Source organism: Rhinatrema bivittatum, chromosome 4 (assembly GCF_901001135.1).
Source record: "Rhinatrema bivittatum chromosome 4, aRhiBiv1.1, whole genome shotgun sequence".
In the NCBI taxonomy this organism is placed as follows: Eukaryota; Metazoa; Chordata; class Amphibia; order Gymnophiona; family Rhinatrematidae; genus Rhinatrema; species Rhinatrema bivittatum.
Window position 1 is genome coordinate 477,556,387 of NC_042618.1, and position 19,719 is coordinate 477,576,105.

The following is a 19,719-nucleotide window of genomic DNA, read 5'->3' on the forward strand; positions in this document are numbered from 1 at the left end:
AATTTTGTGGATGGAAGGTCAACCATGGGATTGACATCTAATCTATTGAATGTAGCCTTGATCTGGAATGGGTGAGTTTTATTTATAATACAGCACAAGGGCACTAGTGCTCCATTCCCATACACCTGTGTGGTGTGTTCTCCCTTGTTGATTGTAAGCCAGGGTATTTTGGCAATAAATAGCAGCTCATTTTAATTTCATTTCTGATTTGCATTCTGCCTTTTGTGACTGATTAGCCACATCTAAGCAGATTACATTTAGACGCTGTAGATATTTCCCTGTCCCCAGAAGGCTTACAAGGGGCCTGTTTACTAAAGGTTTTCTCCTATTTTGTGTCTATGGGAAAACAAATTAGAAAATCAGGCTCTAAGTTTGTATCTGCGGCAGTGGAAGGTGAAGTGACTTTCCCAAGGTCACAAGGAGTGTCTCCGGAATTTGAACCCTGGCTTTTCTGGTTCGCAGCCTGCTGTTATAACTTCTAGGCAGCAACTCCCAAGACATGACAGAGTGTCGGGGATTATGACTAGAATCTTGATATCTGTGCATATACAGCACAAATTGTTCCCTCCTGTATGTGAGGAGCTTTGTTAACCTTTATCTTCCAACTCAAATACACAAAGCTCAGCAGGCAGAGTTAGGCAAAAAACGGAATTTGAAAATGGGAAAAATATATTTTTTTTTCTTGCTATCAAATAAATGGAATTTTAAAACCAGGCTGTAAAAAAAAGCATAAGAAATAGTGTTTACATCTTAAATATTACTATTTTAAATATTTTAACATCCAATTTTGGTATACATTGTATAGTGCACAGGGGTTTGTGAGACAGGTTTATATGACCAAGCATCAAAATCGTTCAATGCAGATGAATCCAGTAAGGGGACAGCCATCCTGTAAGCTTTAGAAGCAAATTGCCTTCTACACTGAGCATTTTCTGTCTCCTAGGGGTCTCTGATCATGAAGCTCCGTGTGCGAGTGAAGAAACAGACAAGTTGGGTAGACCTGGAATCAGAGGAACCCACCCTGCATGACCTGAACAGCAAGCTCTCTGCTTCTGTCTTACCTGCTCTGGGCTACAGGTACAGTGCTAAATACAGATAATAGTGGGTTTAGCCAACTGAAATGTCATATCTGAAGTGTTTTCCTGTGCATGTATAGTGTGCCTGTAGAGTATTACACATATTAAAGTTGGTTAAAAAAAACCAGTTTAAATTATTAGCCAGACTCAACAGAGACTGCCAAATCTCACATTACTCCTATGCTGTTTTCCAACTAAGAACATAAGAAATTGCCATGCTGGGTCAGACCAAGGGTCCATCAAGCCCAGCATCCTATTTCCAACAGAGGCCAAACCAGACCACAAGAACCTGGCAATTACCCAAACACTAAGAAGATCCCATGCTACTGATGCAATTAATAGCAGTGGCTATTCCCTAAGTAAACTTGATTAATAGCCGTTAATGGACTTCTCCTCCAAGAATTTATCCAAACCTTTTTTAAACACAGCTACACTAACTGCACTAACCACATCCTCTGGCAACAAATTCCAGAGCTTTATTGTGAATTGAGTGAAAAAGAATTTTCTCCGATTAGTCTTAAATGTGCTATTTGCTAACTTCATGGAGTGCCCCCTAGTCTTTCTATTATCTGAAAGAGTGAATAACCAATTCACATCTACCCGTTCTAGACCTCTCATGATTTTAAACACCTCTATCATATCCCCCCTCAGCCGTCTCTTCTCCAAGCTGAACAGCCCTAACCTCTTTAGTCTTTCCTCATAGGGGAGTTGTTCCATTCCCCTTATCATTTTGGTAGCCCTTCTCTGTACCTTCTCCATCACAATTATATCTTTTTTGAGATGCGGCGACCAGAATTGTACACAGTATTCAAGGTGTGGTCTCACCATGGAGCGATACAGAGGCATTATGACATTTTCCGTTTTATTCACCATTCCCTGTACATACCCGGATCAGCCCAGACCTGGGTTTTATTTCCCCTCCAGCAGGCGGAGACAGAACAATTTCTATGGCCTCTGTCGTATACCCCTGAGGTGCCACCTAGAGTCTGTCAGTAGTATTCTGTCTCCAGCAGGTGGAAGAGGTGCTTCCCTGGAGTCTGGTATTTGGTTAGGATTTAAGGGTCTTTTGTATGTTTTTCAGGTAGTCTGTGTGTACGGCTGACAAGTGAGGGGTCATATTTTTGATCTGGTTCCCCTTTTTAGCCTCCCAGGGGGTTGTCAGGTCCTGGTGGGACCACCCCCCTGGTATTTGAGGCTCAGTGTGAGAGATCTAATTTAAGCTGATTCACTGAAGTTATGTGGCTAGAGAGGTGGAGGTAAAAATGAAGCTTTGGAGCACTGACATTTGATTGAAACGTAATACTCATAGTGGCACACTGTGTCATATGTTTACTGGCTGCCACAGGCATCAAGTCTGCACATTTATAGAAAAAAGTTTTGATAGAAAGATTGATTGGATGGGCAAGATTAGCTATTTACATTAATATGACAAAGACATGAGATTAAAAAGTGGAGGGGTAAAGTTGCTGTCCATCTCTCTTCTGTTAGCCAAGAAAATAATTCTGCTGTCTTAGAAGGGAGTCGAAATACCTACATTTAATTCCTGGACTGGGTTAATGCAACAAACGCACAATTAAGCTCTGGAATTTGTTGCCAGAGGATGTGGTTAGTGCAGTTAGTGTAGCTGGGTTCAAAAAAGGATTGGATAAGTTCTAGGAGGAGAAGTCCATTAATGGCTATTAATCAAGTTTACTTAGGGAATAGCCACTGCTATTAATTGCACCAGTGGCATGGGATCTTCTTAGTGTTTGGGTAATTGCCAGGTTCTTGTGGCCTGGTTTTGGCCTCTGTTGGAAACAGGATGCTGGGCTTGATGGACCTTTGGTTTGACCCAGTATGGCAATTTCTTATGTTCTTAGGAGCAGAGGGTTGAGGACCCTGTAACTGCCCACTGAAGGTGATCCCGGGGGTCTCGGGCTTTCACCTTCAGTTAGCCCCCTGTAAGATTTAAATAAAAAAAAAAAATTTGGGTTCCTGCGGCTTTAAATTCTCCTGCTCTGCCAGCCTAGCTTGCTCACCGCGGGTGTTGATGTCAGACTGCGGACAGCTCCGATCGCGTCGGACTTTGATTTCTCCTGCTTCTCTCTCCGCGCGCGGCTCTCCTGGACCGGCGTTTGTACAGAGTGTCTCTCAGGGCCAGAGATTTGCAAAAGCTGGATGTGAAACGGGTATTGTTGAGTTACCTGGAGGTCACGAATAGTTTTCTTTTGATGGATCATCTTTTCGTCTTATGGAGTGGACCCAGAAGGGGTCAGAGAGCTTCCAAGGCAACTGTCGCCCGGTGGCTGAAGGAGGCTGTCGTGTCGGCATTACCTTGTATAGGGCCGGCCGATTCCGGTCGGGCTTAAGGCTCATTCTACGCGCTCGCAGTCGACTTCGTGGGCAGAATGTCAACAGGTGCCGTCGCAAGAGATTTGTAGGGCGGCTACCTGGAAGTCCACTCACGCTTTCGAGAGACACTATAGACTTGATGTCCGGGCACCTGAGCCTGGGGAGTTCGGAGCCAGTGTTCTCCGAGCGGGACTCTCGTGGTCCCATCCTGGTTAGGGAAGCTCGGGTACATCCCAGGAGTCTGGGCTGATCCGGGTACGTACAGGGAAAGGAAAATTGGTTCTTACCTGCTAATTTTCGTTCCTGTAGTACCACGGATCAGTCCAGAGTCCCACCCAGGGAGAGTCCGCTCGGCCAGTAGTTCATCCTTTCTGGTTGTCAGTTCATATGCCCCCCTGTTTAGGGTCAGACTTATAGGGCATTGTTGTTCAGTTACGAGTTCTTCATTTCCTCTGCTCTTCGGGGGCAGGTTGCTCTGCTTGGGTACAGTGGAGTACTGACCGACTCTAGGGGGCACCTCAGGGGTAGACGACAGAGTCCACAGAAATTGGACTCTGTCGTCTACCCTGCCTACTCTGAACAATTTTGTATCATCTGCAAATTTGATTATCTCACTCGTCGTATTCCTTTCCAGATCATTTATAAATATATCCTTCTCGGCAAAAATCCAAACAAAACTATTATCAACCTCAATGTTTGCTTAGAAAAGTAGCCAAATGGTTCCCCTAAACAAGCTAAGTTTGAACCCTTAAAAGACAGATGCTATAGATTGGTTAAAAAAGAACTTGCTCAACCACAACTGAAAGCGACCCTCTGTGATACAACTCACCCTCCACCCCAAGTCCAGAGTCCAGACTTCATACTCTCCACCAAAGCCCAGGTCCAAGCAGTGAGCAAAACTGCCCTTTTCCAGCTCTGCTACCTCTGACCTCTCCTGGAAGACTCTGCCTTGGAAATTATTTGGCTCTGTGTAATCTCCCACTTGAACTACTGCAACTCACTCTGTGTTGGAATCCCCAGCATCTTCAACTGCTGCCTGCGGCTTCTGCAGAACACAGCAGCCTGTGTGCTCTCCAGTGCAAACAGAGGTGACTGAATAACTCCAGTCCTGAAATCCCTACCCTGGCTCCCAACACTCTAATATACGTACCCGGGTCAGTCCAGACTGCGGGTTGTGCCTCCCTTCCAGCAGATGGAGACAGAGAAAAACTTGAAGAGCACCCCTCTTAACCTGGAGTGTCACCTGCATCTCTTCAGTATTTCTCTGTCTCCAGCAGATGGAGGTGGTGCAAACCCTGCAGGCTTGACCTTCTGTTGGGGTTAAGGCAATCTCTTCTCAAAAAAAAAAAAAAGAGAAATTAATTATAGGAAGCAAACAGGATCGAGCAGGTTTAAACATATCCTCCCAGGGGGTAGGCAGGTCCTAGTTGGACTATCCCCCCCCTGGCAGCAGGCTTAAGGAGCTGGGGTTGGTGACCCCCTCAGGGCTCCGAGAGTTAAGGCAAAATACTGACCACCCCCCTCCTTGTGCCCCCGGCCCGTTTAAAAAAAAAAAATGTACAGACGCAGCCTGTCAGCCTTTTTTCTTAGTTTGTGCTGTACGGCTGCTGTTCCTAGTCTTTCATTCTGGGCTCTGGGTAGCTTTCCGGCATTTTTTCTTCTCAGGCAGCCGGTTTCCTGATCCTAGCATTTAAAACCCTCAAAGGTTTGACTCCAACAGATCTCTCACCTCCACCCCTATGTCAGGCTTCCCTCGTGGTACTGTCCTTGAACGCAGTGACCCTCACCAACACTAGAAGAAGAGCCTGTGCAGTATCTGCTCCAGTTTTATAGTATACCAAACCATCTCTCATCAGATTCACCCCTGATTTCCCTTCCTTCAGAAATCTGGCTCTCATCTAGTAACATGAGCTTGATGAACCTACTCTAGACATCCCTTGTATCCCTTTTGCACTATTAATACCAAGATCACGTGCCATTTTTGTTAAAGTGTACCTACGTTGTATAACCTGTTCTGTTCATACACTGTGTCTGAAATCTGCTATACTAATTATAACACACTCTCTCCCGTTGGAAAAGTGTGCCATAAATATTGGCTTGACTTACTTATTTTCATATATGGTGGAAGGGGATTAGAACGCAAGTTCTGCCCATGGGGCAGTTGAAGCCAGGGACCTCATGCAAAGTTAGCTATGAAATTACTGTCCCAGCACAGAGCAGGCACAATTCAGGCAGCAGCAGTACAAAAACCGAAGCAGAAGCATTGCAAGCTTCATGCACACATTGCCCTGCTGCAGCATAGGTAGCAGTAGCGTAATAGTACTTGCCAGGTACTTGTAGCCAGGATTGGCCACAGTTGGAAACAGGATGCTGGGCTTGATGGATGCTTGGTCTGACCCAGTATGCAAGTTCTTATGTTCTAATAAAAGATGTGGGCTCTGCAGACTCTGTTAATGTTCGGTGGTAAATTAGAAAAGGTTGAGGCCATGGAATGCTCTTGGCAGCTCTGCAGAACTCTGATGCTCTCTAACATAGTCAAAGCAAATTGGTTACCCAGAACGCTGCGTGGAGGGTTTGTATCTGAAATGTCTTTAAAGGAGAAAGCCTAGGGCAGGGCTTCCCACACCTGTCCTGGGGACCCCAGAGCCAGTCAGGTTTTCAGGATATCCACAATGAATGTGCATGAGATAGAATTGCATGTACCGAGTCTCTGAGATATGCAGATGAATCTCATGCATATTCATTGTGGGCATCCTGAAACCCTGATCAACTGGGGGTCCCCAGGACAGATTTGGGAAGCCCTGACCTAATGAGAGCTGCTTTGCATCCCATAAAACGACTCGGGGCGGCTCACAGCGTCTGTCTAATAAATGCAATAGCAGTGTGTCCTTCTCTCCCCCCACCCCTCCTCTCACAAGAGCTGGGGGTAACTAAAACCCACAAAATGTTCCCAATCAGACCTTCATGTGAAAGGATACACTCTGTTCCTCCCTTTCCCTTCCACTCGCTGCTGGGATGTATCATCTTTCAGTTTCCTGTGTTTTTTGCATTTCTAAGCTCTATTTTAAAGGTATTTGAATGGAATTCAGCAGCTGCTTTTAAATGAATTCCTTGATTTTAAAGAAAGAGAGGTGATTTATCAAATAAAATGAACAGGGTGAGTAGTCAGAATGAAACCGACTCCTGGGGAGTGGATTGAGGGGGTGCGATTTAGAGGGAATTACTGTCGAAGTGGAAATGCTTCAGTCAGCACTTGTCTAACACAGATCTGAATAATGTTTCTGGCTTTGGCAGGTCAGAGGCTTTGCCACTCCCTTATCTCTGCCCCCCAGCTCGTGAGGTGGCATCTGTATTGGATGATAAAACATTCTCTGCCTAAGCTCCTCAAATGCAGTTGGACCGTGCTTGTTCTGCCATCTCCTGACCTGGGGCAGCATCGGTCATTCAGGTCTCCTAGAAATCTGAGACCCTAAAGGTCATAGGAATTACTTGTGGTCACTTTCCTCTCACCCCACTGGGTGCTTCCCCCTTACCCCCTGCACTTCCTGACTTAAGTGGTCCTCTCTGAACCCAGGGCATCTTGGGACCCTTCTCCTCTCTAGGCCAGAGAGAAGCGCCATCGAGCTACACACCTAATCCCATATCTCTTTATCCTTTCTTACACCAATATTTGATCCAGTTATTTTATCTCAATATTTACAGTAAAGTTTCCAAGTTTTTGTTCAATTATTCTGTAATTATCAGTTCTGGGGAACTGATAAGCATGGGGGTAACCTGCACGGAGCAGCGGTTACTACTCTTAACAGAAGGCATGGGATTACAAGCCTTGATGCTTTTGATACAACTTGAAATTTGCTTTCTACTTCAGGGGCTGTGTGAGAGGGGTGGTGGGATAGAGGGACTCTATTCAGAGACACCAAAACGAGCCCTGACTTTTACAGCCTGAGGTACTGGTGCAGGCATAAGAGAAAAAACACAGGGCTGCTTCTATAGCCAAGTCCATAAGCAAAGCACTTCCTGCATAAGGCTTGGGGATAACTGCACGAAGCAGCACTATCTGCCATCATTTCTATGTTACTGTGTACATAAGCTTTTTGAAAATGAAGAAGCCGGTCTCCCTACATAACTGAAACTAAATATGGAGTTTAGCTACTTGTCAAGCAAGCAACACGCTGCATTTGGACAAAGTAGTGTTAAAACCCGAAACAGGAAATTCTTTTAAGTTGGAGCTAAAAAAAAAGTCACCGGTTGGATGGCAGCATGGTGCTGAAATCACACACATCCCGTAAAATGTAGTTCCTGTTCATACCCCAGATCAGTCCAGACCAGTGGGTTAGGCATCCCTACCAGCAGATGGCGGCAGAGAGCAAACTTTGAGTCTGTGCCTGTAATTGAGAATGCCACCTGCAGCCCCTCAGTATTCCTCTGCCTCCAGCAGATGGCGGCAGAGAGCAAACTTTGAGTCTGTGCCTGTAATTGAGAATGCCACCTGCAGCCCCTCAGTATTCCTCTGCCTCCAGCAGATGGCGGCAGAGAGCAAACTTTGAGTCTGTGCCTGTAATTGAGAATGCCACCTGCAGCCCCTCAGTATTCCTCTGCCTCCAGCAGATGGCGGCAGAGAGCAAACTTTGAGTCTGTGCCTGTAATTGAGAATGCCACCTGCAGCCCCTCAGTATTCCTCTGCCTCCAGCAGATGGCGGCAGAGAGCAAACTTTGAGTCTGTGCCTGTAATTGAGAATGCCACCTGCAGCCCCTCAGTATTCCTCTGCCTCCAGCAGATGGCGGCAGAGAGCAAACTTTGAGTCTGTGCCTGTAATTGAGAATGCCACCTGCAGCCCCTCAGTATTCCTCTGCCTCCAGCAGATGGCGGCAGAGAGCAAACTTTGAGTCTGTGCCTGTAATTGAGAATGCCACCTGCAGCCCCTCAGTATTCCTCTGCCTCCAGCAGATGGCGGCAGAGAGCAAACTTTGAGTCTGTGCCTGTAATTGAGAATGCCACCTGCAGCCCCTCAGTATTCCTCTGCCTCCAGCAGATGGCGGCAGAGAGCAAACTTTGAGTCTGTGCCTGTAATTGAGAATGCCACCTGCAGCCCCTAAGTATTTCTCTGCCTCCAGCAGATGGTGGAGGTGCAGACCTGCAGTCCTGATTGTTTGGGCGTTCAGAGAATTTTTCTGCTCCTCAGGGTCACTAGGTCTTGGTTTCTCAGACCATCCCCTGGGTTGAGCCGGGTGAACGGGGGGGGGGGTGTGGTTGGATACCCCTGGTGGTTCTAGCCCGCTTCTTCCAAGGCCCCTGATAGCCAGGGTCTGGCTCCCTCTTCGGCCGCGAGGTCCCCTCCTTGGGACAGCTGCCAGCTCAGGGAAGTATCCCTTTAAGGGTGGTTTTTTTTTTTCTTTTGTCTTTCTTTTATTAAAGTTTTATTTTAAGTTAAAAAAAAAATGTGGTTTCTTTTTGCTCTGCTTCTGAGCGCAGCAGCTGTGCCGGTTAATCGGCCTGCCTGTCAGGGCTGCCGCCGGCTTGTGGGGGAGTGGGAGTCCTGCGTACTGCAGCCGGGGGGTCTGAGCTTTACCCGGGAGGGAAGCAGGCGAGGTCCGACGCGATTTAGTGTATCGTGGTTCCTGGCACGCGCGCCATTTTTTTAGCAATTTGCTGCCTTTAGGACCAGGGACTCGAGCGGCCCTCTGACAAAAAAAAATAATTTTTTTCCCCTTTCCTTTTTCTGCCACCAGAACGCCTCACGATATCTGAGGGCTTGTGCGGCCTGCTGCTCTGGGGCAGTCCCACTCAACTCCCTTTCTCTCTGCACGGGTTGTGCTCAGGGAGGGGAGGTCTGCCCATTCTCTGGACTCTGGTTTGGATGCTAAAGTCCCCAGGGAGGGGACAGCTGGTTAAGGAGGCACTTCGTGGTCTGCCCCCTCTTTCTCCTGTGGGGCAGGAGCAGGGGCATGAACTTGAGGAGGATACTGACTCAACTAGCAGTGATCCTGAGGGAGATTCTTCCCTGTCTAAGGGATTTTCTCCTGAATTTATCCTACTTATGCATGAAGCCTTCTTGGCTAGGAAAATGTTTTACAGGCATCCCAAGGATATTCCTACTAATCTCCCGGAGGGTGATGACCCTCGGGTCGTTTGGCTTTTCAAAAAAGAAGAGCTATACCCGCTTATCCCCCATGTTCTGGAGCAGCTGGGGGGTCACAGTGTCCTTGATGGTCTTCAGGGGCCTCCCAGTTCCTTCCCTATTCCGAAGAAAATACAAAAACTCATTAGCCGGGAGTGGGACTTCCTGGACTCGGGACCCAAGGTAGGGAGAGCAATGACTAAGCTGTATCTGATGTCGGAGGAGCATCTAGATCACCTCAAGACTCCCAAGGTGGATGTGTCAGTTTCTGCAGTCACCAGGAAGACCACAATTCCAGTTAGGGGGGCATCCGCTCTCAAGGACTTTCAGGATTGAAAGTTTGAAATGCAGCTTAAACGTATGTTTGAGGTCTCTTCCTTGGGTCTTAGAGCAGCCATCTGTGCGAGCATGATGCAACGTGCCGGTTTATGCTGGGTCTAGAAGCCACAAGATCTGTCGTCCTCGGGTCATTTGTCCCCAGTCCAAGCAGCTCGTCTGCTTGGACTGGGGACAAATGCCTTGTACAACCTAGTATGCACGGCTGCCCAGGGTATGGTTTCAGTGGTATCGGCACGGCGTCTCCTCTGGCTCCGTAATTGGTCAGTGGACATCTTGTCCAAGACTCAGTTGTGTAACCTTCCCTTTAAGGGAAAGCTGTTCTTCGGGGAGGATCTGGATCAGCTTATGAAGTCCCTTGGGGAGAACAAGGAAACAGGTTACCAGAAGATAGGAAAGAGCCAAGAAGATCTTTGTGCCTCACTCCCAATTTCGTGAGGCATTCAGATTTCGTCCTGGGAAGTGGACTTCCTCCTTGGGTCCTAAGCAGTCTTCAAATTGTCACCGCTCCTTTTGTGGACCTGGTGGCTCGTCGAGAGACTGCCCCAGTCAAGGAGCCGCTACTGGGAAGTCGGCCCAATGAGATCAGGCTTACCCACTCCTCAGGCGTGGTGGTCGGGGGCAGGTTGTCTTGGTTTTACGAGGAGTGGGTCAGGATTACCTCCGATCAGTGGGTTCTGGAGGTTATTAGTCACAGCTACACCTTGGAATTTTCTCGGCCTCTCAAGGAGTCCTTTCTGGAGTCGAGCTGCATTTCCCAAAACCAAACGGGAGCAGTTCAGGAAACACTTCAAAGATTACTCTTGTTGGAAGCCATTGTCCCGGTGTCCCTGAGAGAGCAAGGTCGCGGACACTACTCCATTTACTTTGTGGTCCCAAAGAAAGGGCATGTTCTGTCCCATCCTAGACCTGCAAAAGGTGAACCGGAATTTACGTGTTCCCAGGTTTCGGATAGAGACCCTGCGCACAGTGATTGCCGCAGTCTGCAAAGGGGAGTTCCTGGCATCCTTGGATCTGAGGCATACTTACACATTCCCTTTCGAGAGGATCATCAAAGATTCCTCAGGTTCAGTTCTGGAGACCGTACCTTCAAAAAGACAAAGACAAGATGGAGGCGGTACAGAGAAGGGCGACCAGGAAGGTGGAGGATCTTCATCGGATGGCGTACGAGGAGAGATTGAAGAATCTAAATATGTACACCCTGGAGGAGAGGAGGAGCAGAGGTGATATGATACAGACTTTCAGATACTTGAAAGGTGTTAATGATCAAAAGACAACGACAAACCTTTTCCTAAGGAAAAAAATCAGCAGAACCAGGGGTCACGATTTGAAGCTCCAGGGAGGAAGATTCAGAACCAATGTCAGGAAGTATTTCTTCACGGAGAGGGTGGTGGATGCCTGGAATGCCCTTCCGGAGGATGTGGTGAAGACCAGAACTGTGAAGGACTTCAAAGGGGCGTGGGATAAACACTGTGGATCCATAAAGTCAAGAGGCTGCCAATGAAGAGTGGGTGACTCGCCAGAATAATGGCTACTGCCTGGAGTCAATACCCTTATTAAATAAACATACACAGGCTTGACTCCAACATCGCTCTAAGCTTCAACAGCAAGAGGAAATGTGGAAAAAAGGATTCACACTCACAAAGAGGGGAGTAGCTGGCTTGTTACGGCGGTTACTACCCCAAATCAAATAAGCCTGATACTTCACTTTCAATGCATATACAGCATAGTTCTCTGATTCAACGGCAGGGGAGAAGAAAAGAGGGTTCGCACTCACAAAGCGGGGAGTAGCTGGCTTGTTACGGCGGTTACTACCCCAAACCAAATGGGCCTGATACTTCACTTTCGATGCACATCCAGCATGGCTCTCTGCTTCAACGGCATGGGAGAAGACTTATACGTCACGCATATCCAGCATAGCTCCCTGCTTCAACGGCAGGGGAGAAGAAAAACAACCAATAAGGGCTAATAACATAGTCTGGGTAAAACAAATAAGCATGGGTGCAGCTTGCTTATTGCGGCGGCTACTACCCCAAACTAATCAAGCTAGATATTTCACTTGGATGCAGCTCCATCACTGCTCTCTACATTAAAGGTGGGGATGGAAGGGAAATAGAACCAAGAGCTAAGAGAAACAGATAAGTATGAGAGAAAATATGTGTGAAGCTTGCTGGGCAGACTAGATGGGCCATTTGGTCTTCTTCTGCCGTCATTTCTATGTTTCTATAAGGTGCTCAGAAACCATTTCCAGTTCCGGGCTCTCCCGTTCGGTTTGGCTACGGCTCCTCGCACCTTCACGAAGCTCATGATTGTTGGAGCAGCGTTCTTGTGGTGGGATGGAATTCTGGTGCATCCATGCCAAGACAGCGGAGGCGGTTTCGCATTCAATTCACCAGGTGATGCAGGTCCTGGAGACCTTAGTTTGGGTCATCAACATGGCAAAGAGTCACCTAACTCCGTCCCTGTACCTGGAATATGTGGGGGTGGACAGCCCAAGGGCAGTGGTCCCTGATGGAAGGGTTATGGTTAATCAACCATCTGGCAACAAGGGCGGTTCAGAGGGCACTGTTCTTTTTCCCTCAGATTCAGGGACGGGGCAGTATGTGTGTTCTCTGACAATGCGACGACAGTTGTCGATATCTATCGCCAGGCGGAGCAAAGAGTCGTTTTGTTGGCTCAGGAGATACACAAACTCTTTGCTTGGGCGGAGCTTCATCTAGTAGCTCTTGCAGCCTCTCACATGGCAGGTGTGGACAATGTGCAGATTGATTATCTCAGCAGACAACAGCTGGATCCGTGAGAATGGGAGCTGTTGGCAGAGGCCTTTGCAATTCTTCGCCGCAGGTGGGGCAAGCCCCAGTTCAATCTCATGGCAATGAGGAAGAATGCCAAGGCAGCCAACTTTTTCAGCTGCCAAAGGGAGTTTAACTCCGCAGGGATAGACGCTCTGGTTCAGCCGTGACTAGAGAGGCTTCTGCTATGTCTTTCCTCCGTGGCCGCTCGTAGGTTGGATGTAGCGGCGCATTGAGCAGCATCAAGGCCAAGTTATTCTGATAGCGCTGGAGTGGCCACGATTTGCGGATCTAGTTCATCTGGTGGTAGACAGGCTCGTTTGGTTAAGCTATCTGAGGGGAATGCTGCGTCAGGGACCCATCTTGTCGGAACAGGCAGATCACTTCTGTCTAGCGGCTTGGCTTTTGAGAGGCGATGTCTTTGCATGAAGGGGTATTCTGAGCCAGTAATTTCTACTCTTCTTCAGGCTAGACGATCCTCCACTTCTTTGGCTTATATCAGAGTTTGGAGGGAGTTTGAATCCTCGTGTGGGGAGCATGGCGAGGATCTCTTACAGACTAACTTTGCCCAAGTCTTGGCCTTTTTGCAAGAGGCTTGTCAAAGAGTTTGGCCTATAATTCTCTTCAAGGTCAGGTTGCAGCCTTGAGTTGCTTCAGAGCAAGATTGCAGGGCTGACCCTTAGCATCTCATCCGGATATAGTACGTTTTCTTAAAGGAATAAAGCATTTGCAGCCTCCAGTCTGTAGACTTTGTCCATCCTGGAATCTTAATTTTGGTTTTACGAGTACTGTGTGGTCCTCCTTTTGAGCCTTTGCAAAGGGCTTCTTTGAAGGACCTTATGCTGAAAACGATGTTTCTGGTGACGATTTGCTGCACGAGACGAATTTCGGAGCTCAAAGCATTATCATGCAAAGAGCCCTTCTTGAGAATTCCCAATGATGGTCTCGTTGCAGGAGGTTCCTTCCTTTTTGCCGAAGGTAGCGTTGGCTTTTCATCTTAGCCAGACAGTGGATTTACTGTGGTTTTCGTACCTCATTCTCCCCATGCAAGGAAACTTCATATTTGGATGTGCGTCTGGTTCTCGAAAGGTATCTCAAGGTCACAAATAGTTTTCGGACCGCAGACCATCTTTTTGTGTTATTCAGTGGACCAAGGAAGGGTTGCAAGGTGACTAAAAGTAATATTTCTCCTTGGTTGAAGGAGGCGATAGTTTCGGCCTATATTTGTAAAGGTCTGTTGATCTCTGAGGGATTGGGGGGGGCATTCCACTAGAGCACAGGCAGCCTCCTGGTGTCTCCACAGGAGATATGTTGAGCAGCAATGTGGTCCTGTTTGCACACTTTTACTAGACATTACCACCGTTTGGATGTCAGGGCCCCAGAGGAGGGCTCCTTTGGTGAAACTGTGTTGCGTACAGATCTTTCAGGATCTCACCCAGTGTAAAGGGGCTTGGGTGCATCCCACTTTTCTGGACTAATCAGGGGTATGAACAGGAAAGGAAAATCGGTTCTTACTTACTAATTTTTGTTCTGGAATACCACAGATCAGTCCAGACTCCCAGCCCATTCTGATTATTTTTTCGAAAGGCCTTTCCTGATGCAGAATTTAACTTTCTGCTGCAGAATATAATTGTGTATATAGTTCTTGCTTGTTTGAGGCTGAAAATTCCTTTTTCTTGCCCATAGTACAGGAGTCAGTTTGGTTGGGAGTTCCAACTTGTTTCCCCATCGCTTTTTAGAGCAAGAAATCCTGGAGTTTTGGGGGTTAGATATCTTGGCTTGGGTACAGGTCAGTACTGAGGGACTGCAGGTGGTGCACTCTGTTATGTAGCAGTGCCTCAGTTTTTTTTATCATCTGCCTCCATCTGCTGGTAGGGATTCATAAACCCACTTGTCTGGACTGATCTGTGGTATTCCACGAACGTAAATTAGCAAGTAAGAACCAATTTTCCTTTGTGGGGTATTTTGCAACTTAGATTAGAAGGGTCTGTGCTCATGTCTGTCCCTGCTATTGGTGAGAAAGTTACTAACACTTTGTGTGCGCTCTCTCTCTCTCTCTCTCTCTACAGTTCAGATACACCATTTACGATCACACTGAATGGCAAAGATGCCCTCCGTGGAGAGCAGGAGCCTCTGGTTTCTTACGGGATCGTTGCAGGGGATTTGATATGTTTGATACTGCCAGAAGCCACTGCCGCAGCATGTCTCTCACCTCAGCGGTATTCCACGCTCTCTCTCTCACCTCAGAACAAGCAGGTAGCACCCTCTGTAATTACCGTGTATAGCCAGGCCAGGAGGGTAGCTGAGGCAGGACCCAATGAATCTCCGCAGAGCTGTAACCCTATGGCTGGAATCCGGAATAACCCTACGGTGAGTACCCTGAGAAACCAGCACGCTTTGATCGTGTACCAGCAAATGTGCTGAACTCTGTCTGTGCTGTGCTGAGCAGAGCTGACCAGGGGTGGAGTCTGGGACCTTTATGGGCAATAAATTATCCATGGTTCCCATTCAGTGGATGAACCTAATTCTGCCGGAGCGGGGCTGAAGTGGTCTGTGCCTCTGAAGTAAAGGGACGGGCGTATAGTAATGCAGGTTTGCATGCGGTGCCCCGCTGTGGCTTCGTTCTTCCTGGGCACTGTTGATCGGTCTTGTGCATTTCTTTTCCTGATTTTTAAGTCAGGAGGAAGCCGAGTCCCTGCAGAATCGGGCTTCAGGGTTATCGCGGCAGATGAAGGTGCAAAACCCTGCCCCTTGGAGCCAATGCTATGCAGCGAGGCCACGGACGGGAAGGTGCCGCACTCCCTGGAGACCTTATTCCATGCGGCCGAGTGCGCCAGCGCCAACGATGCCATGGTCGTGGTGGTGCATCTCCTCATGCTGGAGACAGGGTACTTGCCTAAGGTAAGAGAGCAAGCGGGACGTTCTCGCTGCTTTAGCTTGCAGTTGACATGTCCTGTAAACGGTTTGTCCCTGGAACAAAGCGACTAAGGCAGAATCCGAGTCACTGGTAAAGCAGCGGACTAAGAGTGCATGGCCTCTCCTGCCTTTCTGTCCCAGTACAGTTATTGGGCTTTACCCCTTTTTTGACTAAAAGGTGTGCAGCTTTGATTGGAGCCGTTCCCAGGCTGAATTCAGGCTTCACGTTTGCCAGTCTGGGGGGGAGGGGGGTCCTGATGGTGACCCGTGCGGTTGTATCCTGATTTACAGATTCATAATGGTGGAAGTAACTAAGTAGGGAAGGCTTTCAAAAACTTTAAATGCTAATATCTGAGAGGGAGTTCTAATGATTTTTGACTGAAAAATATGAAATATTCCTGGTGTGCTCTAAGCGAGTTAACAACCCTAATAAAATACAATCTTGGTGCTGATTTGGGGGGTGGTTACTATATTACCCTGTATGTTTTTGCTATTGTGTATGTTTGGCATGGTATGTGCAGAACAAATGAAACTCTGTCAATTTTGTTAGGTTTTTGCAATTCAGTAGAAATATTTGAAGATAATACTACAAATAATGCATATAAGTAGAATGTTTGAAGCGGTGAGTATTGTTTAAAAAGAGTAGGGATGTGAATCGTTTTTTGACGATTTAAAACAATCGTCAGATATATTTTAAATCATCAAAAATCGTTAAGAGTCGCGATACAATAGAAATTCCCTCGATTTATCGTGAAAAATCGGGGGAGGGGGAAGGGCGGGGAAAACCGGCTTTTCTAAGGGCCCATTGGCTCTTAATACCTTAAAGGTGGCAGCCATCTCTTGCTATAGAGGTCATGTTCAGGGTAAACTTCTGTCCTCTCATCCAGATGTGTCTCAGTTCTTGAGAGGAATTAAGCATATTCAAGCTCTGATCCGGAGTCTGGTTCCGCTTGGGATCTGAACTTTTTAGTTTTGTCTTTCCTGGTGTGATCTCGGTTTGCTCCGCTTAAGGCTATTTCCTTAGGATTGCTTACTTTGAAGACCGTCTTTCTATTTGCAGTCTATTTGGCTCAGGGACTATCGGAATTGCTGCTGCTTTCCTGCAGGGAGCCTTTCTTATTAGTTACCATGGAAAGGGTTCAGCTGCATACAGTTCTTTCCTTTCTTCTGAAGGTGGTTTCTGACTTCCATCTGAAGACTACATGCTTCTGTGTCTCTTGAATGTATGAAGACATCTTTTGAGATATCTCAAGGTCACTAGCGATTTCCAGAGATCAGACCATCTTTTTGTCCTATATGGTGGCCACAGCAGCATGCTGGATTAAAAGGCTGATTACAGCAGTTGATGTGGATTTGGAAACTCCATTACTGAAGCAAGTATGGGCGTATTCCACAAGGGTGCAGGCTACTTTGTGGGCAAAGTTGTGGTTGGTCTCCCCTTTGGAGATCTGTATGGCTGTAGCTTGGTCATCTCTGCATACCTTATATAAGCATTACAGTCTGGATGTCAGGATTAGAGAGGAAGCCACCTTTGCTTCTGCGGCATCCTGCCCTGTTAGGAAGTAGCTTAGGTACATCCAGTCTGTCTGGTCTGGTCTGACTGGATGAAGAGGAAGGTGAAATTACTTCTTACCTGAATTTCCTTTCCTTGAGTATAGATAGGCCAGTCCAGTATCGTCACTGTCTTCTACCTTCCATGCCTTTCAGAGGTTGTTTTTTGTAGACACAAAAGCAGAGTTAGGAAATTGATGGAGAGATATATGCTTTGCCCTTAGTGAGTGTTTTTCTCCAGTTACTGTTGGACATGCTTCCTTTGTTGTTGCTTCCTTATTCTTCTGGAAGTCTGCTGGTTTACCCCCAAAAAGGTATTTATTTACTTTTAGGGATTTATAGACCACACTCTACATAAGGGGCCTCATTTTTTTTTTTTTTTTTTTTGTATTCTTTATTTATGAATTTTCAAAACAAATTAAAATTCACATTATTCTGTTTCCAATAACACATTGAAATTTTAAGGAAAATAAGGAACATAAACGTTTTATACATTACTAAAGAATTAAAGGAAAATAAATTTATTTCCTTATTCCCCAATTACCAAACAATATAGGGGTCCAAAGAGCAGACCTAACTTATTCACTTTAAGAAGAAAAACACATTCCTAAACAGGTAAGACGGAAGAATACACAGATCTCTTTAATTCCAACTACTTTAACTGGAAGAGTCCATAATTTGACCCTGACCCTGAATTCTACGATCTTCGAGGAAACTTTCCAATTCTGAGGGATCATAATAGACATATTTTACTCCGTCTACCCTCATAATGCATTTGCATGGGAATCTTATTATGATCTGGATTCCAAAAGTTCTAGCTAAATTAGCTAACATAATAAACTTTTTTCTACGTAATTTTGTTTCTTTTGCTTCATCCGGGTAAACCCATAGCTTCTGACCTAGATATAAGATGGATCTATTCTGCATAAAAAGTTTTAGAATTTTATCCCTTTCCATAGAAAGGGCAAATTTTACTATTAGTGTTCCCCTTTTTTCAATCTGGTCGCTAAAAGAAGTTTCTATAAGCTCGGTAATATTCAAAGTATTTTCCTGTGGGGGAATAGTTAAGTTAACATTTTGATTTAAGTTAACATTTTGATTTCTTTCACCCAGAAAATACGCATTAATTATAGATGGAAATTTATCAGATGGAAGGGACAAAACTTCTATAAAATAGTTCTTAAGCTGTTCTATGGGTGAAATCATCTTACATTTAGGGAAGTTTACAAACCTTAAATTAGGATAACGTACCACATTTTCTAAATTCTCAAGTTTCCTTGCCATAATACTTTCCCCTTTTATTATAGATGTTTGCACCTCCTTTATTTTACTTATCTCTACTTCAACTACCTTAAGAGTAGTCCCATTACTTATTACCTTTGGGCTTAATCCCTGTAATGTAGTCTGTACATCTTTTATATTAACATTTAAATTTTCTACATTTTTCTGTAAAGACATAATAGCTGTCCATAACATTTCCAATGATACTTTTTTTGGATCCCCAAGATCAGCATTAGGAGCAGATGGAGTATGCAATAGTTGAACCAGTTCCTGTTCTGAGGCATTTCCAGGGGGAGGGACAAGTGCACAAGCTCCAGCTATCGTAGTAGTTCCACTTAGTTCACCAGATCTTTGATCCAATCGCTGGGGTAGTGAGCACTCCCACTTCCCTCCTACCGTCCCTGCTGGATCTTTATGAACTTCCTCTAACGGGCTAACCAACGCATACGCAGTCCGTAGTATTGGAGAGCCTTGATCATAAATACCAACAGGGATCGTTGGTGGAATTGGTGTCATTGGGACCCCGGGACTAAGGCTCACTTCTCCCGACAAGGGAGATATCTGCTCAAGATCTCTGCTTGTAATGGGACACTCCGAGGTTACATTTTCCGTGCGAGAGTAAAAACCAGTCAAGGTAGTTTGTAAGGGGCCTAGTCTGGCAGGGGTAGAGGCATCCTGCCTGACTTTGCCTTTTCTCTTAGTATGAGGCATTTGTCAATATTATATATAACACCTTGTGGAAGTTACTCACTCTTTCGTCGCCAATATATAGGTAGAAGGATGGGGAGTCAGCAATTTGTTGGCCTAGTTGGAATCAGCCTTCCAGCCTGTAGTGAAGCGCACGACTCAAACCGCTGCCTAAGCGACATGCGCCGATGGCGACGGGCGCCGATTTGCTCCTCGATTTAAGGAGCGGACGCTCCACTGACGTCACTTCCGCCTCCTTTAGGATCCCAGGAACCGGGTCTCTGCTGTACCGGGGCTTACCCTAGTTGTTATCGGGTCAAAAAGCAGCAAGTGATGGCAGGACTGGTCGCCCCTCTCTCCTCCAACTCGGGCCCCAGGTAATGCGCCGATTTGCTCCTCGATTTAAGGAGCGGACGCTCCACTGACGTCACTTCCGCCTCCTTTAGGATCCCAGGAACCGGGTCTCTGCTGTACCGGGGCTTACCCTAGTTGTTATCGGGTCAAAAAGCAGCAAGTGATGGCAGGACTGGTCGCCCCTCTCTCCTCCAACTCGGGCCCCAGGTAATGCGCCGATTTGCTCCTCGATTTAAGGAGCGGACGCTCCACTGACGTCACTTCCGCCTCCTTTAG

The 19,719-nt window shown here is 46.6% G+C and overlaps 1 protein-coding gene across 3 annotated transcripts in view; it reads left to right on the forward strand.

Moving 5' to 3' along the window:
* The window catches only part of LOC115089228 (F-box only protein 7-like), a 53,627-nt gene that overhangs the window by 4,325 nt on the left and 29,583 nt on the right, over positions 1-19,719 (forward strand). For all 3 annotated transcript variants that reach the window (XM_029597320.1, XM_029597323.1, XM_029597321.1), the window contains exons 3-5: positions 944-1,077; positions 14,724-15,024; positions 15,331-15,555. In XM_029597320.1, coding sequence (XP_029453180.1) covers positions 956-1,077; positions 14,724-15,024; positions 15,331-15,555 — 648 coding nt within the window. In that variant the 5' untranslated portion in view covers positions 944-955. The remainder of the gene's footprint in view (positions 1-943; positions 1,078-14,723; positions 15,025-15,330; positions 15,556-19,719) is intronic.